Source organism: Microtus pennsylvanicus, chromosome 15 (genome assembly GCF_037038515.1).
Source record: "Microtus pennsylvanicus isolate mMicPen1 chromosome 15, mMicPen1.hap1, whole genome shotgun sequence".
In the NCBI taxonomy this organism is placed as follows: Eukaryota; Metazoa; Chordata; class Mammalia; order Rodentia; family Cricetidae; genus Microtus; species Microtus pennsylvanicus.
This window is the reverse complement of record NC_134593.1, coordinates 32,354,902-32,378,074: the sequence shown is the minus strand read 5'-3', so window position 1 is coordinate 32,378,074 and position 23,173 is coordinate 32,354,902. Positions and strand designations below refer to the sequence as shown.

The window sequence follows — 23,173 nt, the reverse complement described above, 5'->3', positions numbered from 1 at the left end:
ACCCAGGTACTTGGGTTATAAGACAAGCTATTATTCTTTTAAAAAACAAACTGGTTTGTTTATGTGGGTCATGTGGGTACGGATGAGGGTGGACATGCATGTGCTATGGCATGCATTTGGAAACTCTTAAGACAATTTGCAGGAGTCTTTTTCCCCTTCTACCGTATGGGCTCATCTGGGGGATTGAATTCAGAATATTAGGCTTGGTGGCAAGTACTTTGTACTGAGACAACTTGCTGTTCCACCTTTGCCTTATAATTGCCACATACTCATTGTACATAGTGATGGATTTCATAAAAATGATTTGTTTCAAGTGTATCATATTCTTTGAGACTGTTCAGTCCTCTGTGCTCTCCCCTTCTTCCCTCTGCCTCTTCCCCCATTCCACTAGTCTTTACACCCTTAATCTGTTTTCTGATTTCACATTATGCATATATAAATAAGTAGCTTTCTGTATGTATGTAAAATCTAGGATCCACAAATGAGGGGAAATATAAAATGTTTATATTTTGGAGTCTTGCTTAATTCTCTTAATCTGATGATTCAATTTCATCTAGTTTCGGCAAATAACATGATTTTGTTAACTAAAACTCTTCTGTGTATGTATACTATTTTTGTTTGTTTGTTTTTTGAGACAGGGTTTCACTATATTGTATAGTCCTGGCTCTCCTGGATCTCACTTTGTAGACCAGGCTGGCCTTATAATCACAGAGATCTGCCTGCCTCTGCCTCCCGAGGGCTGAGATTAAAGGTGTGGACCACCACCATCATCTGGCTTATATACCATTTCTTCATCCATTCACCTCTTGACAGGCACATTGGCTGATAACATACTGTGGCCTCTTGATTAGTGCTTTCAGTAAACATGGATGTGCAAGTGTATTTGTAGTATGTTGACTTTGTGTCCTTTGGGTGTATAACCAGGAGTGGCATAGCTGAGCGTATTCTGTGGTAAGCCTTGTTGGGCCAGTTCACATTTTCACCTGCATACATTAAAGTTCCCTAGCAACAATAGACTAGTGGAAACCATTTTGGGCTGTAGAGTTAAGTATGTACAAATAAATTTGACTGCTTTCTTGCTTTAGCCCTTTCTCTTCCTGACTTTATTCCTACTTTTCCTTAGAACTAGCATAATTTAAAATCTTACTAGCGGAGGTCATGATAGGAACTATAACATATGAATTCATTCCTGATTGTGTTGGGGAGGAAGACAATAGAGGACTTTCTATTACTTTTAGGAGTTGATACATTTCTGGAAGGTATAGAAGACTATTCTTTTGTCCTGCTGTAATTCAACAGACCCTTTCTTCACAATATTTTGTTTAATGTTTCAAGGTTGGCCTGAAAATAATGACATGTGTTCTGCGAAGCAAATGCAAAGACGGAATGAACCTGTTTGTGAAGCAGCTGTTGTGGTCCCAGTTGTCTGTTGATGAAACAAGAGGAGTATAGTAACCTAGGGGCACCCTTTCTGGCATCTGGGAGTAGAAGGTGTTTATTGAGAGATTTCTAGTCAGAATGAGCTGTTTTAAGTCTGAAATATACAATGTAGTAACTCCACACTCTTGAATAAATTTCCTAAAATCTTCCATTCTTGGTTTTCTCAGATGTAAAATGGGTTATCAGTAATTTCTAGATCTTGGAATCCTTGTGAGTATTAAATAAATAAATTGACACCTATTAAGTACAAACAAGCTAATTTACTGAGTCAATCTTAGCATCAGGCTTCAAATGTTCAATTTTTTTTTTAAAGGCCTTGTAGTTTTGTGAAATGTTACTTTGTGGGCCTGACAGCCAGTGCAATCATGATCTCCCAGCAGCTGTCAGCATGGGCCTACACAGGACTGGGCTTGTCAACAGTCAATCATAGGTGGGTGAGAGGCCCATTTGGCCCTATCCCTCTCTGCTGAAATATGAGCTATTGATGGATTCTGGGGGGAGGGGCAGACATTGTCTTTAGTTGTGTACCCCTGATGAGCTCACCATGCTCCAGTGAATAAGTAGCAAACTCCTGTTGTACTGATGGCCCTTGTTGAGCTCAGTGGGTCACAAACAGAAAGGCATGAGTGTGAGAAAGGGACGCCCCAGGAGGGGGGTGGAAACGAGAATGTGAAGGTGCGAGGAGTCACAATACACTACATATATGTACAGAATTGTTACAAGAGCAAATTTAATAGAACATTCCATTTTATTTTGTTTTTGATTAGTACTTCAGAGATAAACCATCTTGGTGGCTTAGTGGGTAAATTGTTTGCTATGCAAGTGTGAGATCTGAGTGAGTCTCCTTTGCACCTGCCTACACTCCTGGCACAGCTGGGGTACCTGTCTGTAATCCCAGAGCTGGTAGATCTCTGTCAGAGCCCTTAGGTGGCCAAGCACATTTTCAGTAAGCAGAAATATTTTAAAAAGATTTTCTAGTCTCAGCTGTAGGTCTTCAGATTTCAGCAGCAGGCTTCAAATGTTCAATAAGCCATGTTGTAAGCACATGTGCTGTCGTCCAGGCTTTGTTCCGTTTGTTGGATGGTTAGTCCAATGACTGTCTCTTAAAGGAAAGGCGAAGAATCTGGTAGTTGTTTAGTCCATGAGGCTGGGTTGGATGTTTCAGCTGGTCTTCAGTCTAATTTGGGATCTGGAAGTAGGTCCTGATATCATTAAAGTAATGACTCAACAACAGAATAGATGAACTTGCCAGGGACAAAGAGGGCAATCAGGCAAAATAAATAAATAGATAAACAAACAAACAAACAAACACCACCTCCCTTCTTCTATGTCATTTTATGTGGGCTGCCACCAGAAAGTGTGGCCCAGGTTTAGGGTGGGTCTTACCTCAAATGATCCAATCCAAAAAATCCCTGGGAAGTGTGCCCAGATGTTAGTGGGTTTTTGTGTTTGTTTTGTTTTATTTTATTTTTTTCAAGACAGGGTTTCTCTGTGTAGCTTTGGCTGTCCTGGAACTTGTTCTGTAGACCAGGTTGTTCTTGAACTCAGAGATCTACCTGCCTCTGCCTCCCAAGTGCTGAGATTAAAGGCCTGCACTACTATACTAAATGAACCAAGCAAAAATAGTATGAAGCAAGCACATTCTATTGGAACCGTGGTGCCAGTAGACTTGTTTTATGGGGTTGCCACAGTTGTAAAAATCTCTATAAGTATGCCTATAGAAATTTTTTGGCTCATGGTTGGAGAGAGAGGAAGCCTAAAATGTTCTGTGTCTTAGCATGATTAAAAAGCAGGAGGAACAAGAGCAGGCAGAAGAGAAACCCTGAGGGTTTCCCTCACTTTCTAAGAACCCACTCTTTTGTTCACTCATGCAGACCCATCGAGATAAGAACAGATTCTCACAGTAATGTCATGTATCCTTTGAATGCCTTAGCCACCTCTTAGCATCCCTACCTCCCAATACTGCCATGATGGTCATCAGATTTCAGGAAGTGTTTCAGACAGGATAGGCACTGTTCAAACTACAGCGACTCTCCTGTGCTCCCAGCTCTGTCTAACTAGTCCTTGAAGACATTGCTTTCTTGTTTCTTACTGCTCGTTCTGCGGCCTGTAGTCATTCCTTAGCAAGCTAACTTTGAGCATTTGTATGATTCACATTTTGAGGTTCCTGTCTTTTAGGCTTCGGTGTCCTTCTCTGCCTAAGCTTTAGTGTCTTCAATTATTTTTTCCCAACATTTTAGTTTCATGCCAAACAGTAGTTCTGATCACTATATTTTTGTGCCTTATCATTCCTAAAATTCCTATCAGAGTATTATATTTATTAGTTGATGAGTTTATATTGGCCCATTACTTCTAAGTCCATGGTTTACACCAGGCTTTATTCTTGATGTGAAATGGTCTATTGACTTTGACAGATGTCTAATGGTATGTGACTGCCATTGTAGTGTATATAGAATACTTTCACTGCTGTACAAATATTCTTTCCTGTTCATCCTGCTTTCCTTTCAACCTCTAGTAACCACTGCTCTTTTTATGTTTGTCTTATTTTCCATTTTCTAGAAATGTTTCTAGCTAAACAGTACACAGCCTTCCAGATGGGCTTCTCTCACATAATAATATACATTTAAGCTCCTTCCACATCTTCTCATGATTTAGCAGCTCATTTCTTTTTAGTGTTGAATAATATTGTCATCTCTTTGCGCCACAATTTATTTATTCATTTTACTTCTGAAGGGTATTTTGTTTTCTTCCATGTGTTAGCAATTATTAATAAAGCTGCTGTAAATATACAATTACAGATTGTTGTGTGTATGTGTTTATGTATGCATAGATGTGTATACCCACGCATGTTCATATATAAGCTAAAGGTCAATCTTGGGCATTGTTCCTTAGGCTCTGTTCACTTTCTTATTTGAGACAAGTCTCTCACTGGCCTGGAATTCACCTATTAGGCTAAGACTGGCTGGCCAGTAAGCTCAGGAATCCATGTTTACATCTTCCCAGAACTGGGATTTCAAGTATGCACCATCATGCTTAGCTTTTTAGTGTGGGTTCTGGGGATCAAACTTCTGTAGTAATATGGGCGGCGGCGGGGCTGCGTCCCCAACCCCCAGCTGCCTGCCCGGCTAGCTTATGCCCCGAAATAATTACACGGACACTGTATTCATTTAAACCCTGCTTGGCTCATTTCTACCTAGCATCTTCTAGGCTAACTCTCCCACCTGGACTAGCCCATTTCTTATCATCTGTGTAGCACCGGTCTTACCGGGAAGATTCTAGCCTAAGTCCATCCTGGGTCTAGGGGCGGCGGGGCTGCGTCCCCAACACCCCAGCCGCCTGGCTCGGCTAGCTTATGCCCCGAAATAATTACACAGACACTGTATTCTTTTAATCACTGCTTGGCTCTTAGCTCTAGCCCTTACTGGCTAATTCTGATATCCCAATCAACCCATCTCTAACAATCTGTGAGCACCGGTCTTACCGGGAAGATTCTAGCCTAAGTCCATCCTGGGTCGGAGCTTCATAGCGTGCGTCTTCCCTGGAGCAGGTAGCATGGCGTCTCTCTGAAGCGTCTGCTCCGGAGAGGAGAGCTGTCGAGTCTGACCTCACTTCCTCTTCCTCCCAGCGTTTTGTTCTGTCTACTCCTCCTACCTATCTTCTAACCAATGAAAGCCAAGCAGTTTCTTTTAATTTAACCAATGACCTTCCTCCATCAAACTTCAGTTCTCATGCTTGCATAGCAAGTTACTTCATTTACTGAGCCATCTCCCTTGCTCACAGGTATTTTGTCTCAAGACAGAATCTTGGTAAATTGCCTAGGCCGGTTTCACATTCACCGTGCAGCCCAAGCTGGCCTTAACTCCTCATCTTCTGCCTTAGTCTTCTGACTGTTGGGGTTATAAGTGTGTGTTACCGTGCCAAGGTTGTGGTAGGTGTGTGTGTTTGCGTGCATGCAAGCGAGCGAGTGGTGCTTGCACGTAAATTATCTCCTTGGAATAAAGACTGTGCTGGCTAGTTTTTTATGTCATCATGATCCAAGCTAGAGTTATTTTGGAATACAGAATCTCGATTCAGAAAACATTCCCACCAGATTGGTCTGTGGGCAAGTCTGTGGTGCATTTTCTTGTTTGATAATTGATATGGGAGGGCCCAGCTCACTGTGGACACTGCCACCACTTGGCTGCTGCTCCCGGGTGCTGTAATAGAGCAGGCTGATGAGGAGCGAGACAGAAAGCAGCACTCCTCCAAGGCCTCTGCAAGCTGTCACCTCATGTTCCTGCCCTGTTTGAGTTCTTGCACTGTCTGAGCTCCTGTCCTGACTTCCCTCTGCAGTGGGGTGTGTCTTGAGAGCTGTAAGCTGAAATAAACCCTTTCTCCCCAAACTGTTAAGGTCATGGTGTTATCACAGCCCTAGAATCCTCAACTAAGATAAACCAAGGAGTAGAGTTGCTGGACATGTGGTAAGGGTATGTTTAGCCTTGTAAGAAACTGCTGAACAGATTCCAAATGTTAATCATCTTATATTCCCAAGTCAGTTAGTGAATTACCAGATGTCCTCACCAACATTTTGTGTTGTTAGTGTTTTGGATTTTCTTTTTCCATTCTAATAAATGTGAAATGGTATCATATTTGAAAATTCTAATAGCATATACTGTTACCATTTGTATGGCTTCTTATACCTGTTCGGAGTTTTCCCTATTTTAATAGTTATTTGTTTTCTTATGTTGAAATTTGCATTTTTGGATAACGTTTTTAATTAACAGTATTTGTATTTTTTAGATAACAGTTCTTTATTAGGTATATCTTTTACATATATTTACCCCCAGCTTGTGGCTTATGTTCTTAATCTCTTGACAGTGACTCTGCAGAATAGAAGTTTATAATTTCAGTGCAGTTCAGCACATCAGTTTTTTCTTTCATGGAGCATGCCTTTAGTTATATCTAAAATGTCTTATCTCAATCTGAACCTATATTTTCTGCTGTGGTATAAATGCCCCCACCCCACCCCATGGGTTTTTTTTTTTTGGTGTGTGTGTGTTATTGGAGATTGAACCTAAGGTTCATGCATGATGGGCATACACTCTACCACTGTGCTACATTTCTAGCTCAGCTGCATTATATTTTACTTCTCAGTTTCTGACACATTTTAAATGAATTTTGTATGGTCGAAAGGTTGATTTTTTTTTTCTCTTTGTATGTAGATGTATAGCTGCTAGCTCTGTTTGCTTGGAAGGTATCTTTTTCTACTGTATTGTGTTTTGCTCCTTTTCCAAAGATTATTTTACTAGACGACAGTTATGTGTTTCTTTTTCTGGCCCCACTATTCTCTGCTGTTCCTTTCTGTTGTAGTCAGTGTTCTATTGCTGCAAAGAGACACAAAGATCATGGTAACTCTTACAAAAAAAAAATGGCGTTTAATTAGGGCTCAGTTACAGTTTCAGAAGTTTAGTTTATTTTCCATGGTGGGGAGTATGGCAGCACACAGGAAGACATGGTGCAGGAGATGTGGCTGAGAGTCGTATATCTGGATTCACAGGCGACAGGAAGAGAAAGAGAGTGAGTGGCACTGCCTTCTGAAACCTTAATGCCCACCCCTAGAGACACATTTCTTCTAACAAGGCCACACCCACTAATCCTTCTCAGTAGTGCCATTTCTTGATGACTAAGCATTCAAATACAGGAACCTATGGGAGTTATTCTTACTCAAATCCCACATTCCATTCTCTGACCCTCATAGGCTTACGACTATATCATAATGCAAAATGCATTTAGTCTAACTTCAAAAATTCCCATAGTCTATAACAGTATCAGCACTGCTTAAAAGTCCAAAGTTTAGAGTCTCTTCTAAGACTCAAGGAAATCTTTGTAACCCCTATAAAGTCAAAATAAAAATTCATTTCACATACTTCCAATATACAATGGCACAGAATATATACATTACCATTTTAAAAGGGAAGAACGGGAGAATAGTGAGGAAATACTGAACCAAAGCAAGAACCAAAACCAGCAGGGCAAAACTCCAAATCCTTCATCTCCATGTCTGATATCAAAGTGCTCTTCAGATCTCCAAATATATTCAGCTTTGTTGACTACAACATACTTCTCTCTCTTGAACTTGTTCCACATCCTGCCAAGTTGGCAGGTATCCCACGACTTTGGCATCTCCACTTTCTTGAGGTTTCTAAGGTAATCCAGGCTTCATCTTCACAGCTTCAATCAGTGGCCTCTCTGGGTCTCCATGCAGATAAATCCCTGACACACAGCTGGATTCAGTGGCTTTTCTTAGCCTCTGAGAGGGATTCTGCAACCCCTTTTTTGTATTTGTGACTCTAAGGTCATAACCACGTGGCTATAGCTGCCAACTTCTGTTGCTTCTGGGGCTGGAACATGGCTCCCTCGTTTAATTTCACTTGAATCAGCTTTCAGCTGTTGATGGTTTCCTTCACTGCTTAAGCTGTTATCTAATTTCTTTTCACAAGTTAAAAGCTTAGTTGGGGGAGGTCTTACCCTGAGGTCAACATTTCCTTTATTCCATTTAGCGTTGGACTTTTCTTTAAACATTTTATCTCCTTCAGCCCTGCCACTTGACTCCAACATTATGTTTCCTGATGCTCCTTTTCACCTCAAGCTGTGCATTTTCTATTTTTCCATGCTCAGCTTGATCTTTTTCATTATAAATCTGCATAAAAGTAATAACCACTAATAACCAAGCAACAGAGGCAAAATTAGGCTGTCTTGAAATTTCTGCCAATACCATTAACCTAAAACTCTTCAGTTTAGCCTCAGGCAGATTTTTTTGGACAAGATCAAAGAACAGCCACATTCATCTTCAAAATTACACAAGGCTGGTCTCTTTGCTACTCAGTAATATTATTCCTCTTTGCAACCTCTTGAACTGTGCCCCCACAGTCCTCAGCACCACTGTCTTCCGTGCGCCTACTAGGATAGCTCATTAAGTCCTGCTTAAAATATCCAACCATTTTTCTAGTTCAAAATCCTAAAATCTTCCATATTTCTCTAACAAATTTAATGGTCAGGCCTGTTACAGCAATACCTGACTACTGATACCAATTTCTTTCTTATTCATTCTTCTGTTGCTGTGAAGAAACTCCATGACCACTGCATCTTGTACAGAGGAACTTTTTTTCTCTTTCTTTCTTTCTTTCTTTCTTTCTTTCTTTCTTTCTTTCTTTCTTTCTTTCTTTCTTTCTTTTTATTTTTTGAGACAGGGTTTTTCTGTAGCTTTGGAGCCTAACCTGAAACTAGCTCTTGTAGACCAGGCTGGCCTCAAACTCAGAGATTCGCCTGCCTCTGCCTCCTGGGTGCTGGGATTAAGGAAGTGTGCCACCACCACCTGGCCACAAAGGAAATATTTAATTGGAACTTACTTACAATTTCAGAGGTTTAGCTTATTACCATCAAGGCAGGGAGCATGGCAGCGTACAGGCACACGGTGGGAGAGAACTAGGAGAGTTCTACATTTGGATCTGTAGGCAGCAGGAAGAGAGGGAAACTGAGTGCGACTTGGGCTTTTGAAACTTCACAGCCCACTCTAGTGACACAGTTCCTCCTCCAACAAGACCACACCTCATAATCCTTCTCAGTAGTGCTACTCTCTGATGACTAAGCATTCAAATACAGGCGGCTATGGGGGCCATTCTTATTCAGACTGCCACTCTCTCCATTTTTCAGTGCCTACATCTTTACTGTTGAGCTTTATTATCAATCTTAGGTGATGTCTCTCTCAATTTTATTGTTCTTCAATATTTTATGGGCTAGTTTGGATCTTATGTGATAGTCATCTTCCCGTCTCTGAGATAAAACATATGAGAAAATCATCTCACAGGTGGAAATGTTTGCTTTGGTTTATGATTTCAGAGACTTCAGTTTGTGATAGCTTGACCCCATCACTTCTGGCTGAGCCAAGACTGAACATGGTTCAGAGTAGAGCACAGTGCACCTCTTAAGCTGACTATGGAATGGAGCAAGTGAAAAAGAACCAGGGGCAAGAAATATACCCTTCAGTGGCTTTCCTCCAGTGACGTTCTTCCTCAGCTAGATGCACCTCTGACAGTTTCCACCACTTCCTGATGGACCATTGAACTGAGCCCATTGACAGATTGTCATTCTTGGTCCAGTGACTTTCTAAAAGTCCTGTCTCTGAACATTGCTGCCTTAAGTACCAAGTCTTTATCACATGAACCTTTTAGGGACATTTCAATCCAAACTATAATACCACTTTAATTTTAGAATCATTTTACTGAATCTATAGATCAAACTGAGAATACTGAAAAATCTTGACAATGTGACTTATGTTATTTTTATTATTTAGTTCTCATATTTTATTAGAGTCTTATTGCTTTCCTCATGTTGATTTTGTATATACGTTATTAGCTGCTTTATGTGTAACTTTAAATTTTGAATGTTCATGTATAAAGTGTGTATGTGTGTGTGTGTGTAGAGACAAGGTCTCCCTATGTGTCCCTGGCTGGTATGGAACTCTTACATAGACTAGACTTGGTGTGAACTCACAGAAATTAAGGATTAAAGACATGTGCCACCACACTGTGCTTAATTGTATTTTTTATTATTATTTTTGAGTCCATTCGTTGCTCCTTGTTGAGATATAGCAAAGCAGTTGAGTTTTATGTGCTAACCTTTTTTCCTGTATTCTTGTTATAACTTTAGTAGATCTCGTAGTCTATTGATTTTGGGGATTTCTGTATAAATGATCAAATAATTTTAGACAAAGGCATTTTTATTTCTATTGTGTTTCTACTCTGTCATCAAAAATATACTAGCTATAGGCTTTTTGTGAATATTCTTTTTTTCTTTTATTGAAAATAGATTTTTTCCCCTCACATAATACATCTTGATCACGGTTTTCTCTCCACCTCCTCCAAGAGCCTATCCTCCCATCCAGACCCACCTCCACCCCCTTTCTGTCTCTCATTAGAAAACAAACAGGCTTCTAAGGGATAATAAACAAAAACTAATACATCAGAATTGAACAAAACAAACAGAAGGAAAAAGCCCAAGAGAAGGTACAAGAAACAAAGACCTATCACTGAGGAATCCCATAAAACACTAAACTGGAAGCCATAATATATACATAAAGGACCTAGAGGGTAAAAAGAGAGAAAAAATAAAATGAAATTATAAAATAAGATTAAAGAAAGAAAAAAAAGGCCTGGCATGGCATTATGAGATAAGGAACCTCCAAGGGTGACATTAAGTTCAGTTCTGTTGGCCGTCTACTGCTGGGCATGCAGCCTACCTTAAAGATTAGGTAGTTTCCTCAGTAAGACTCTTGGAGGAAATTAAATTTTCATTTTCAGGTGTTTATTGATTGGAGATTGAGCTGGGTTAGGAATGAGGGCATGTGTCCACTTCTTTCAGCTCTAGGTCCTCATCTTTGGAGAGGGGATAGCCCAAGAAAAGGCTCAAGAATCAGAGATCCACTTGTTAGTTCACTCAGAAATTCCATAAAAATACTAAGCTGGAAGCTATAAGATATACACAGAGGACCTGGGACAGGCCTGTGCAGACCTTGTGCATGCTGCTTAGATCATGTTGATTTAGAGGGCCCTGTTTTCTTGGTCCTCCGTCCCATTTGGTTCTTACACTGTTTTTGCCTCCTCTTCTGTGGGGTTACCTGAGACCTAAGGGGAGGGATTTGATGGGAATATCAAATTTAGAGCAGAGTGTTCCAAGATCACTCATTCTCTGCATAATATCTGGCTGTGTGTGGGGTCATCTGCTGCAAGAGGAAGCCTCTTTAATGATGGCTAAACAAGACTCCTATCTGTGACTACAGTAGAACGCCGTTAGGAATCATTTTGTTGCTATGCTCTTTTAGTAGAACAGTAGTATTTGATTTTCCTCTAGGTCACTTGTCTATCTAGTCTCAGGTTCTTGGTCACCTGTGCAGTGTCAGATAATGGGTCCCATCTCCTGCAGTGGGCCTTCAGTCAAATCAGACATTGGTTGGTTACGCCCACAGACAGTGTATCACCACTGCACTAGCATCTTGCAGGTAGGACACCATTGTAGATCAGAGGGTTTGTGGCTGGGTTGGTGTTTACATTCTGTTGGTGGTGTGCAGAGTACCTTACTTTACCAAAGATGCTGGAATGTAGACATGAAGACTCTATGTAGGCACCCGCTTAACTTCATCATGTTCAGTGAGTTGTGTAGGTGTTGCTTTCAGCAATGGCCCTTGCCGTCTGTTTGTGGAGAGCAACCTAGAGTCTTGGCAACAGTCTGGGTTGTTTGGGGGTTCCCACGGGACCCCCTTTGGCCAACAATTCAATTAAATGTAACCTAATCTTGATACTAGATGTTTCATTTGGTAACAAGGGATATAGAGTTGGGTCTCTGTCTCCCCCATTATTTGGCAATTTTATTTTGATTACCATTATATCTGTATATATTTTAGGAAGCGTCCATAATACCCCTCAAATGGCCCTTAATTTTAGCTGTCTCTAGGTACATGTTTTTCTGGGAGTAGAGTTAACTGCCCCCTCAATCGTATTATGTACTAAATGGACGATTCTCCTGGTGTTTACCCCAGCATGTCATATCAAAACTGTGATCCTGGCAGGTTAGCTGTTACCATTCTTCGTGACTCTGCCACTCCTGCAAGATCTATGCACATCCGCGAATGTCCTTAAGACTGATGGCTGCCCCCTCAGGCTATACAAGTAGAATGAGGTTTCCTGACATATTTGTATCTTTTTTTGTTGTTGCTGTTCACATAAAAAACCCAGGTGAAGAGGAAATCCAAGCACAGGAGAAAGTAGCTCTTTTGTTTCAAGACTTTGTATAGCACACTTAATACTTAACAGAACTTTACTGTTACTAGAGATAGATTACATATTTCTAGTTGCCAATTTTTATATTTCAAAAAATATAGGCTAACAAGGACACTGTTCTGTTTTTATTAAACTTTATTTATTGTGTGTGTGAAGGGGTACATGTGTCATGACATGAGCGTGGAGGTCAGAGGACAACTTCCGGGAGTAAGTTTTCTCTTTCTACCATATGAATGCTGGGGGCAAAACTCAGTCAGTCAGTCTTAGGCATGAGTGGCTTTACCCATGGGCAAGCTCACTGTTCAAGGATTTTTTTTTTAACTTGTGAAATTGTAATCAGTTTCACAGATTTATGTTCTGATAGCTTAAATTGTAGGTTTCTCATACTTTAGTTTTATTTTCAAGATACTTATTGTCACCACTTGGTGGAGCTCTTTTATAAGCTAGAATATTGTCAAAAGACAAGCTCAAATAAACTTTTACTAATTTGGGGTTGTCATTACGGTGGTTGAAGTGAACACAACTAAATGATAGTGTAATAGATAGTTATGTAAAGTGTTGGTTGTATATTTTGATTTAATTTTTCAATATGTAATTGAAGGTTTGATGTTTTCACAATTTTTGTTATACAGTTCTAATTTTTCAATGCTGCTTTTCATAAATTTAGCAGTTTCTATTACTTTGTTTCTTATTTTGCAGTTAATGTTAATTAATTAAGAATATATTTGGTATTAATAAAGAAAATGAAAACTGCTTATGATCCTAATAGCTTTAGAGATAACCCACTTTAGAGATTTTGCATTACTTTTCTTACCTTTTCGTTTGTTTGTTTTTACATAATTGGAATAAAAATGCAAATAATTTTGTAATTTATCTTTTCTCTTAACCGTTGTATCTTGGACATTTTTCCCTTTGCTTGTACTATTCTTTAAAAATACCTTAGGATTTTGCATTATTCATAATATAGCTGTAGTATGATTTAGCCATTTATTTTAAGATATTTAGGTGTTTGCCACTGTTTGGGGTATGTAAGTAACTATTACAACATTTGTTACAAGGATCTTGACCCAACTCTCCAGTTACTTCCACTGGATGAAGTCTTAGCTGTACAGTAGTACAATGGAGGACTTCTAAGGATCCTGACATATATTAATGACATATCCTTTTCTTGACTTATTCTAAGAATAGCATACTCAGAATCTGGTTTTTGAAAGGTACTTTTTAAAATTTTTGCAAAGGGTTTATCTATTTTCCTCCACAAGTTTTACCTTTTTGTGTGTGGTTGTTTTGATTGATAAATGATTCTTTTTTGTTTTAACAATTTTTAAACTGCTGTTCTATGCCCCCTTTTTAATAATTTTAAGCATTTTTTTTAAAGTTTATGTGTACGTGTGCAAGTACTCATGGAAGCTGGAGGTCGGAGGTGTCAGATCAATGGTTATGAGCCACCTGATGTGGGTGTTGGGAACCAATCTTGAATTTTCTGCCAGGGTGGTATATACTTTGGATCACTCATTTCATCCTTTTTACAATTTTCAAGAAAAAATTTATTTGTAAGTTTTTCATAATAAGGTTTATGGAATTATAACAAAACAAAATCAGTTTTAATCTAGGTTGTAAGATGGATTGGAAATAATGCTTTGACCTTAACAGACCTTAAACCCACCAGAATTCACTCCCCTGCCATCAGGAACTCATGAGGGTCTCATGCTCAGAGCAGCTGCAGGCATAGGGAAACAATTTGTTTCACTCCAGCAGGCAAACGGTCTGAGACAGGCAAAGAAAGTCAAGGGACCAGGGGTCTGCAGCCCCCAACACAGTAAGTACTAAATAGTCAGCCCTGAAAATATATACTTACAAGCAGAGAGATAGGGATACAAGGGAGGGTTTGGAGGGAAGAAAGGGGAGGGGAAATGATGCAATTACATTATTATCTCAGAAAATAAGAAAAGTAAAAACACAGGCAAAAGTTGATGTTTTATTTTCTGAGAATATATCATTGTCGTTGTAATGGGGTGAATCAATATTGTTCAATTTCAGTAGTGGAAGTATGTAACAGCTTCCACATCAAATTTATTGTGTTAGTTTTCTTACATTAAACTGTATCAGTTTAAGCACATAGTTAAAAAAGTTGATGGATGTATTTACTCATGTAATTACCACCACCGAGGATTAGAACTTTCTCATCACACCAGAAGGTTCTCTTGCCATCTTTGTATTTGTTCCCGAAAACACCCCCTTGTCCCTGGGTAGCTGCTGATCTAGTTTCTGACATTGAAGATGAGTTTTTAATGTTTTCTGGAACTGTGTATGGCAGGATATGCTACTATTCTGTGTCTAGCTTCTCTCTCTCTCTTTCTCTCTCTCTCTCTCTCTCTCTCTCTCTCTCTCTCTCTCTCTCTCTCTCTCTCTCGTGACTTTTTCTCAGGGTAATGATTTTGACTTATCTCTGTTACTACATTTATTATGACTTCCCTTTTTTGTTAGCATCTGTTGCATAATTCTATTACAGTTTGTTTATAGAGTTACCTATGGTTATTTCTGTTTGGTTCTATTTCTGTTATATTTGTTTTGTCTCTAGTGTGGGGCTACATTCATTAGTAGTGTTTTAATTTCTTCAGGGCATAAGTCTTGGGAGTAGAATTGTGATGTAGAAAGTGTATGTTTAAATTTACACAAATAGACCAAACTTGTTTTTCAAAATGGTCATACCATTTTAAACTGTATCATTGGCATTCACTTGCACATCCTTCTTAGTAACCATTAGTATTGTAATTCTTTTTAATTTCAACTAGTCTTATGGATCTACAGTTATATTTTAAAGTATTTATATTAGAAGGAAAGGTTTATAGTTGGATAATGGTGAATTATCTATTACCTGTAATCATTTGATAGTCTAATACGCTCCTTCTTCAGCTAGTACATGAGAGTCCAAATATGTAAAGTGTGTCTTACGTCTGTCCTCTCAGCAAATAGTACAAATACAAATATGTAAAGTGTGTCTTACGTCTGTCCTCTCAGCAAATAGTACAAATACAAATATGTAAAGTGTGTCTTACGTCTGTCCTCTCAGCAAATAGTTCTGCCTGATTATTAGACCATTAGATAATATGACACTCATTTTATCTTAAGATGATCCAGATTTTACCTACAAGATATATGCATTTAGATGGTGGCATATATTGTTGAGGGGAAAGGATGCTACTAAGAAAAATAGTCTACTTATAGTGTTAGCCATTTCTCATCAGTTACTAAATGTAAGCTGGACACTATGCTCAAGGCGTTAAACATAGTCTCATTTAGTTCTTATTAAGTGAGATTTGCATTCAATCCATTGTACAAGTAGGTTGTTTAAGAAATTGTACAAGGCCAGAAAATACCTGAATGAACAAAGGGAAATAAAAATGGATACATTAGAGCAAAAGAAGTATAGTCTGATAAGGTAGCTTTTTTGTTTTTCTTGGAAAAAAAGTTAAACATTCTAGAATCTTTTAATGTTGCTGTAATGATACTGGGCTACTAAGAAACAGTTTAAAAGAGCTGACTGACTCCAAGTTTCCCAAAGTGGTTTAACCTTTTAATCCTCCTTGTAATTTTTTGGCTTATAATATAAATTTTGAGTGTTTGTTATATTAATACAAAATGAATTATTTTTAAGTATATACCATTATAAGAATTAAAAAATATATTTTGATGTTTAATAAGAAAAATCATGTAATTCAGCTTTGGTGTGGTATTAAGTATGTGAATGATTTAATAATATTGGCCCTCTTTATTCCTAGGAAGGATATATTCAAAAGAAGAAGGAACTCTGGGGCATCTGCATCTTTGTTGCAGCAGTTGACCTAGATGAGATGCCATTCACTTTTACTGAGCTACAGAGAACCATAGAAACCAGGTAAGAACTCTGTCATAAAAGCTCTGCCATTTAAAAAGTGCTTTTATTGTTTTGATACACTTTAAGAAATTGGTGGAAATGCTAAAATTAAACACAACAAATTTGGGACAAATAGTGAATTGCCATTCTCTGATAGGGTTGGTTAAAGTTTATTTAGTTTTTAAAAAGAGCTTCTTATTATGTTTTGCCTGCATGTAAGTGCGCTGTGTGCAGTGCCTGAAGAGAGCAGCAGTCCATGTGAGTCATCATGTGAGTGCTGGGAACTGAACCCTGCTCCTCTGGTGTTCATGGGCACATACATACCCTACAAAGACACGCGTGCACACACGTGCACACACAACTAGAAGTAAAAAAATGTCCATAAATCATTAAACAGGTAGTGAGTCTATCTTAAATTTAGATAAGATTTATTTAACTTGAAGACTTTGGCATAGTAGATGTTTTAATTACGTACATTTAAAAGCTACTATATATTTAGTATTGATTATGATACTTGACCCAGAAATTCCTTATCATATGTTTTTTGAACTTTAAAAGTATATTAATTTGTTCTCAAGTTATTAACAGATTTTGTCTTAAATGAACTTATAGGACTTCTGTTATTTCCTTTGTAGTATATTTATATTATTTCCTTTGTATTATATTTACAAAATACAGCAGTAAATAATTTTACCTGATTGGTAAATAAACATATTTCTTCTTAAGTGAGATAATCTGTAATGAAATATAATTAGTTTTTAGTTAAATTAAGTAGATTAAATGACTACATTTTATAGCACTTTTCTTACTACCTTCAAATAAAGTCTGGAAACAGAGGCTGTGTACAAATAAATTAATATATGAATGTATGTCTAAAAAAGCACATAAATAGCCTAAAGAGTTCACAAGAGTCAATTCCTGATATAACAGGCACTATCCTCCTCATCCCTTCTCTTAAATTACCCTAAAAGAAGACAGCTTTGTTAGAGCAGCTTTCCATAGTGTGCATTTCCTCTCAGGACAGGTATTGTTTTACCTGTAAACATGTGGACTGTCCTTGTTGGGGAATAGAAGGCTTTGGGTGAAAGATGGCTGTCTGTTCTAAGAATAAATAAATGAGAACAGTTTTCCAGTAGGAGAATGGAAGCACCAGAGTGAAAGCGAACTGCATGGTTTTGTGTTGGATGACTCTATGGGAACTTATTTAAAAACATGCAGATACAAATGACTGTTTAATAATAGGTACAGTGTGTTTCAGAAATCTGAAAAGAATATATTTTAAATGTTTTGCTGTGTGCAGGTAGTAAATGCTTGAGGAGATAGATATGCTTACCTTCAATATACAGTGCTTACATCCATGAAAACATCACATGGTACTCCCCTAAAATTATACAATTCTAGGACTTTTAAGCATCAGTGAAAAATAAATTTAATTTAAATATCCATACACATTATTTAGAAACAGATATACATACTTTTTATGCTTCTGCTTTTCTTGTTTTTTTAACTTGAAGTGGATATGGTCAGGAGTAGGTAGGTATTGGGCATGGGTTGCTTCTAGTAAAATGAAAAAACAAGTGCAGCCCTTCCAAAGGGCACACAGTGATTTAGTGTAGAGCTGGAATATTCTGAACTGAAATATATATGCTTTGAAAATTAAATAACAAATTTTGATAGCTATTCATGCATTCTTTCTCTATTCTTTATAGTGTCTATAAATTCTTTGACTTACTAAAAGAAATTGATACCAGTACCAAAGTTGATAATGCTGTGTCAAGACTATTGAAGAAGTACAATGTGTTATGTGCACTCTACAGCAAATTAGAACGGTAAGATAAAAGTTTTATTAGGCTTACACATTAATTTTTTGTTTTTTATTTTTATAACCCATTTTCACATTACTGTTTAGTTAGATTTAATCTGGGAACTGTAATGTATTTAATGGAAGTATTAAGTATTATCCTGTAGCCTTATCCTTTTTGCTATTTTTTTATTAGTTCTTAGGTAATTTATCTATTCATAAACATTCTGAACACTTGCCCTAAATTAACTGTTTTTACTAGCCTTTCCTGTCATTCGCTTCTTCTGACGTTGAGCTTGCTTCCCATCTTGCCTAGTAGAACTTATAGTTCTGAATAGTGATCTAAATTTTAACTTTTTCCAGCTTAGAAAGAAATAATATTGCCAATGGGAGGTGTGTGACCTGTGTTATTAAACTGTGTTCTGTACTCCAAGTGGTAGTCAAGAAGACTCCACTTGCACCGTTCAACTGGAAAATCTTGACTAAGCGTAGCTTACACTTTTTAAATTGTATTTTTCAAACAAATTATAATCTTCTAACCCAAGTATTATAGTATTTAATATGACATATATCTGCTACTGTTTTGGTGCTCACTGCATTTGTGCAAGGACATACGATAAGGAACGTTTTAGCTACATAAGCCACTTTGTAATAGGATGGTAAAAAGAAAGGAGGAGGCAGCATATGGTGGTACATACCTTTAATAACAGCACTCAGGAAGCAGAGGCAGGCAGCTCTCTGTGAATTTGAGGCCAGTGTTGTCTACACTGTAAGTTCCAGGACAGCCAGGGTTACATAAAAAGATCCTGTCTCAAAAATAGAAGGGGTGTGGTCCTTAGATTTTCTGGGGTGAATGGGGATAGGGACAGCTAGAAATAGTATCTTCACAGAGGCATGTAACTGTTTTCTTTACCTTTGCTATTTAAGTGGTGTGTTACTAAATCTTGAGAGTTGTGATGATGGAAGTGAAAAAAGGTCCCAAAGGTTGGCCTAGGGGTTCACATAGGGTCTCATATATGTAGGACTACACTTAAACTCATAGAGTCCAGGCTACATTCCCGTCCTGCTTATTTTTTGAGACTGACCATCCTACCCTGGTCTTGAACTCATGATCTTACCTCAGCCTCCTAGATGCTGGGATCACAGGCATGCACCACCATTTCTAGATATGCCCTAGAGCTTTTGAAATAATGCCTTGCTTTTTCTTTCCCCTCCCTCCTCTCTCTTCCTTTTCTCTCCGTCTGTCTCTCCCTTCCTTCCACACTTACAGAGTTAAATATATAAATCAGTATATACTCTGCTTGTGACAGTACACAAGGGAAAACCAAGGCAATAGTGCATAGCTTGCTAGAATTGTGGTAGAGATTTCGTATCCATAATAAACAAAGTAAGCAAAATTTTCACTGAGCCAGTTGTTAAGGAAATGATAGTGGGCTGGAGAGATGGCTCAGGGCGCAGCATATACATGTGTGTAATCAACAGAGATACACATGCATAAACATAAATAAGAATGAAATGAGCAAAAGAAAATTCTAAGAGCAAAAGAAAATTCTATACAAATCAGTATTAAAACCAAACAAACAAAAACAAGACCATCAAATTATTTCAAGTTCTAGAATTCGAGGGCTTGAAGTCATTTGGGGTACAGTAGCTTTTTGCTATAATAATTTTATTCTATTTTTGTCTTTAAAGTATTCTTTTCCCCATTCCTTTTCTTCTGACTCCTCTCAGACCCCCACTCTGTGCACCTGCTTCCTTTTAAATCTGTTGCATTTTCTTTATTGTTGTTACATGTACACGAAGTCTGCAATCATAACCTAATGAGTCTATTTAGTGTTACTTCTTTGTGTATGATTTTAAGGCTAATCATTTGGTATTGGATAACCAGTTAATGGGAGAAGATTACTTTTCCTACTCTCAGCATTTCTTAATTGCCTATAGTTATTTGTCTAGGGGTGGGGCCCTGTAAGATTTCTCCGTCCACATTTCTATCATAATTTTAATTGAATACTTCCAGGTAGTTTTAATCTCTTGTCTGACATCACTATTCTGCTTTGATACTAGTTTCTGTTTTTAAGTTATTTATTTATTTATTATACTTTCCATTTATAAATTGTAGTTGATATCCTGGGAACTTAGGGAGAAGTATAAAAGGATATTAAAAGGGGAATAGTTTTCTAAGTGATTTTTTTAAGCTTTACAGAATATTTTGTTTAAGTGGCTTGCCATCTTCTTTTTCTCTAAATAGAGAACAGTGAGCGATCAATAGAAATACCATGAAACCAACGTTTTTTCTCTCATATAGTAATCTTAAGACCGCTAAAGTAAATTTTCTTGTGTTTGCATTTTGAAGAGTAACTATAAGTAGTTTGGAAGGGTATGGAGAAGAAACTTTCAGGTAATTTTTTAGATGCCAGAAAATTCAGAGGAGAAAGAAGAAAAGGATAGTGCATCTACTACATATTGAAATTCAAAAGCTTTAGAAATTATGTGGGCAATTTTGAAGTGTTCAGGATCTTCCTGTATCCTGTTTCCTAAGGGCCAGTATGAACAGTAGTATTTCCAGGTTAGTTAGTGGGATCCAGGACAACAGTTTTACAGAATTTTCTTCAAGCATAACTGGAATATGAGAGTTAATGATGATTATTGACATAAACATCAGTGAGCAATAGAATTTGGATCTTTAAGCTGTGCTTCACTAAGAGAATCATTGATCTGAGAAACCACCAATTAGCTCCCAGAACCCTTCCCTGTCATTTATAGTTAGCAAACTGCACAGGAAATGGGAACAGTAGCAGTCAGTGTTCCAAAGCTAGCCCTGTCACTGTGGCCGAGCTTGAGATTCTTGTGATGGTCCTTCTCTGTCTTCTCCTGCAGCTTGCCCTTATTATCATCTCTCTGTGTGAAGCTGGGTTTGTCTACTCTTATGGTTGTTGAGCCTTCTTGCATTCCTCTGAAGCACCACCTAGACTGGGGCTATTCAACAAACTAACCATTAAAGTATCCCATGATGAGCTGTTTACAGAAGTATGTGTAGATTCCTTTCTACATTTTGAAGTACAAATGTGCTCTTATAACAGAGAAGATAGATGTTCCTATCCATCCTTCCTTTCCTCTATCCAAAACAGTAGTTGGCTGTTTCATCTGCCAAAAAAGGAGAAGCTATAGTAGGGCTTAGTGGAGAAGTAGTCACACAGATCTGGATTCTAACTTAATCATGAGCTTGTGCTGTGTGATCTTGGATAAATGAGTTTCCTATGTTGGATACCTTGTTTTCTAATGTCTAAAGCTAATGAGAGTACCTATTAGTCAGGTTCCTCTAGAGCAACAGAACTAATAGAATGAATTTCTCTCTCTCTCTCTCTCTCTATATATATATATATATATATAGAGAGAGAGAGAGAGAGAAAGGGGATTTATTAGAAAGACTTGCAGGTTGTGGTCCAGCTAATCCATTGTTGGAAAGTCCAAAAATCCAGTAGTAGTTCCACCACTAGTGGATGTTTCTACTAGTCTTCAGTGTATGCTGGAATCGTGAAGAAGTCGGCTCTAATGCCAGTGAAGGAGTGGACTTGCTAGCGAGATGAGAACAGTCAGACAAAGAGTAAAAGCTTCCTTCTTCCATGTCCTTATGTAGGCTTCTAGCAGAAGGCACGGTCTAGATTAGATCTGGATTAAAGATCTGCAAAGTGTGCCTTCCCACCTCAAGATCTAGATTAAAGGTGTGTTTTTCTACCTCAAAGACCCAGATTAGAAGTAGATCTTCCCATTTCAAAGTAGGCAGAAACCCCTCACAGTTGTATTATTTTTGGGTTTTAGTTATGTAGTCAAGTTGACAACCAAAAATAGCCATCACATACTTGTTAAGTCTTTAATATATTAAATGAGGTAATACATAAATAATGTTTTTGTTCAGTAACCTTGTATAAACATATTAAACTTTCCATGAATATTAGCTGTCAATTTTTATGTTACCATTTACTTACTGTATATGTGTATGTATGTGGGAAAGTGTGTACCCTGACACAGATATGGAGGTATTTATTCTCTCCTCCTACCATCTGGGTTTCAGTTTCAAATTTAGGTTGTCAGGCCCAGCAGCAAGCACCTTTACCAGCTGAGCTATCTCACAGGCCCAAATATTAGCTTTTATTTTTTTAATTTTTATTTTTTTAAGATTGATTTATTTATTTATTTATTTATTTATTTATTTATTTATTTATTTATTATGTATACAGTATTGTGTTTGCCTACAGGCCAGAAGAGGGCACCAGATCTCATTACAGATGGTTGTGAGCCACCACGTGGTTGCTGGGAACTGAACTCAGGACGTTTGGAAGAGCAGGCAGTTCTCTTAACCACTGAACCATCTCTCCCCTTATACAGTCACACAGTACCAAGGTGATGTAAGGCGTAGAGATGTTTGATAGAATAGATCTGTTTGATTGAGTTCAGCATTTCCTCAATGGGTTATACATACATTTGTCTTTCTGTTGCTGTGATAAAGACCCCCTACAAAAACAATTTGAGGGAGAAAGGAATTATTCTGATGTACAGTTCCAGAGGGATACAGTTTCTAGTGGTGAGGAAGATGTGCAGTCCCAGCAAGCATGGTGGCAGGACATCCATAAAAGGAAGCAGAGCACCTGAACAGGAAGTGGGTCTGGGCTATTAAAACTTCAAGGCCAGCCCCAGTGACTCTCTTTTTCAAGTATGATCCTGTTGGGAATAGTTCACATTTGAACCATAGCCACATTTAACATAAATTAAGATCTTATAAGAGAAGTATTTTATGGAATGTACTTTAAGAAACTTTATATTGTCAGCTGTTTTGTTGCAAATAAACTAACAAACCGTATTAAGAATTAACTGTTAGTATCCTACTATATCTAAGAGCTCTGGGTTTGATTGAGTGAAGAAGATTCCTGTCCTCAACCTCAGGCTTCATGTATATGCACATATGTCCACCAAACCAAACATGTATATACCACAGCATGTACACATGAAAAAGAAAATTAATTCAATGATGATTACGATGCTGTATTGTAGAGTATTGTATTTGAGTAGAAGTGAAGCAATACATTGTATATCTTAAGTAGGTGAGAAGGATAACCTCAGTTCTGGTGATTTTGACTAGGGAAAAAGGCTAGAGAAGAAGAAAATCCTGAATAGGGATTAGAAATAGAAATGTATCAAACAAAATGAGTGGGGACTGGAACCAAGGATTCTAAACTACAACAA

The 23,173-nt window shown here is 37.9% G+C and overlaps 1 protein-coding gene across 3 annotated transcripts in view; it reads left to right on the top strand.

Moving 5' to 3' along the window:
• Rb1 (RB transcriptional corepressor 1) overlaps window positions 1-23,173 on the top strand; it is a 126,757-nt gene that overhangs the window by 12,321 nt on the left and 91,263 nt on the right. For 2 of the 3 annotated variants that reach the window (XM_075948988.1, XM_075948989.1), the window contains 2 exons: window positions 16,037-16,152; window positions 17,841-17,960. In XM_075948988.1, the coding sequence (XP_075805103.1) occupies window positions 16,037-16,152; window positions 17,841-17,960 (236 nt within the window). Of the gene's footprint in view, window positions 1-14,053; window positions 14,074-16,036; window positions 16,153-17,840; window positions 17,961-23,173 lie in introns of those variants that run through there. The other variant, XM_075948990.1, reaches the window with a different exon arrangement.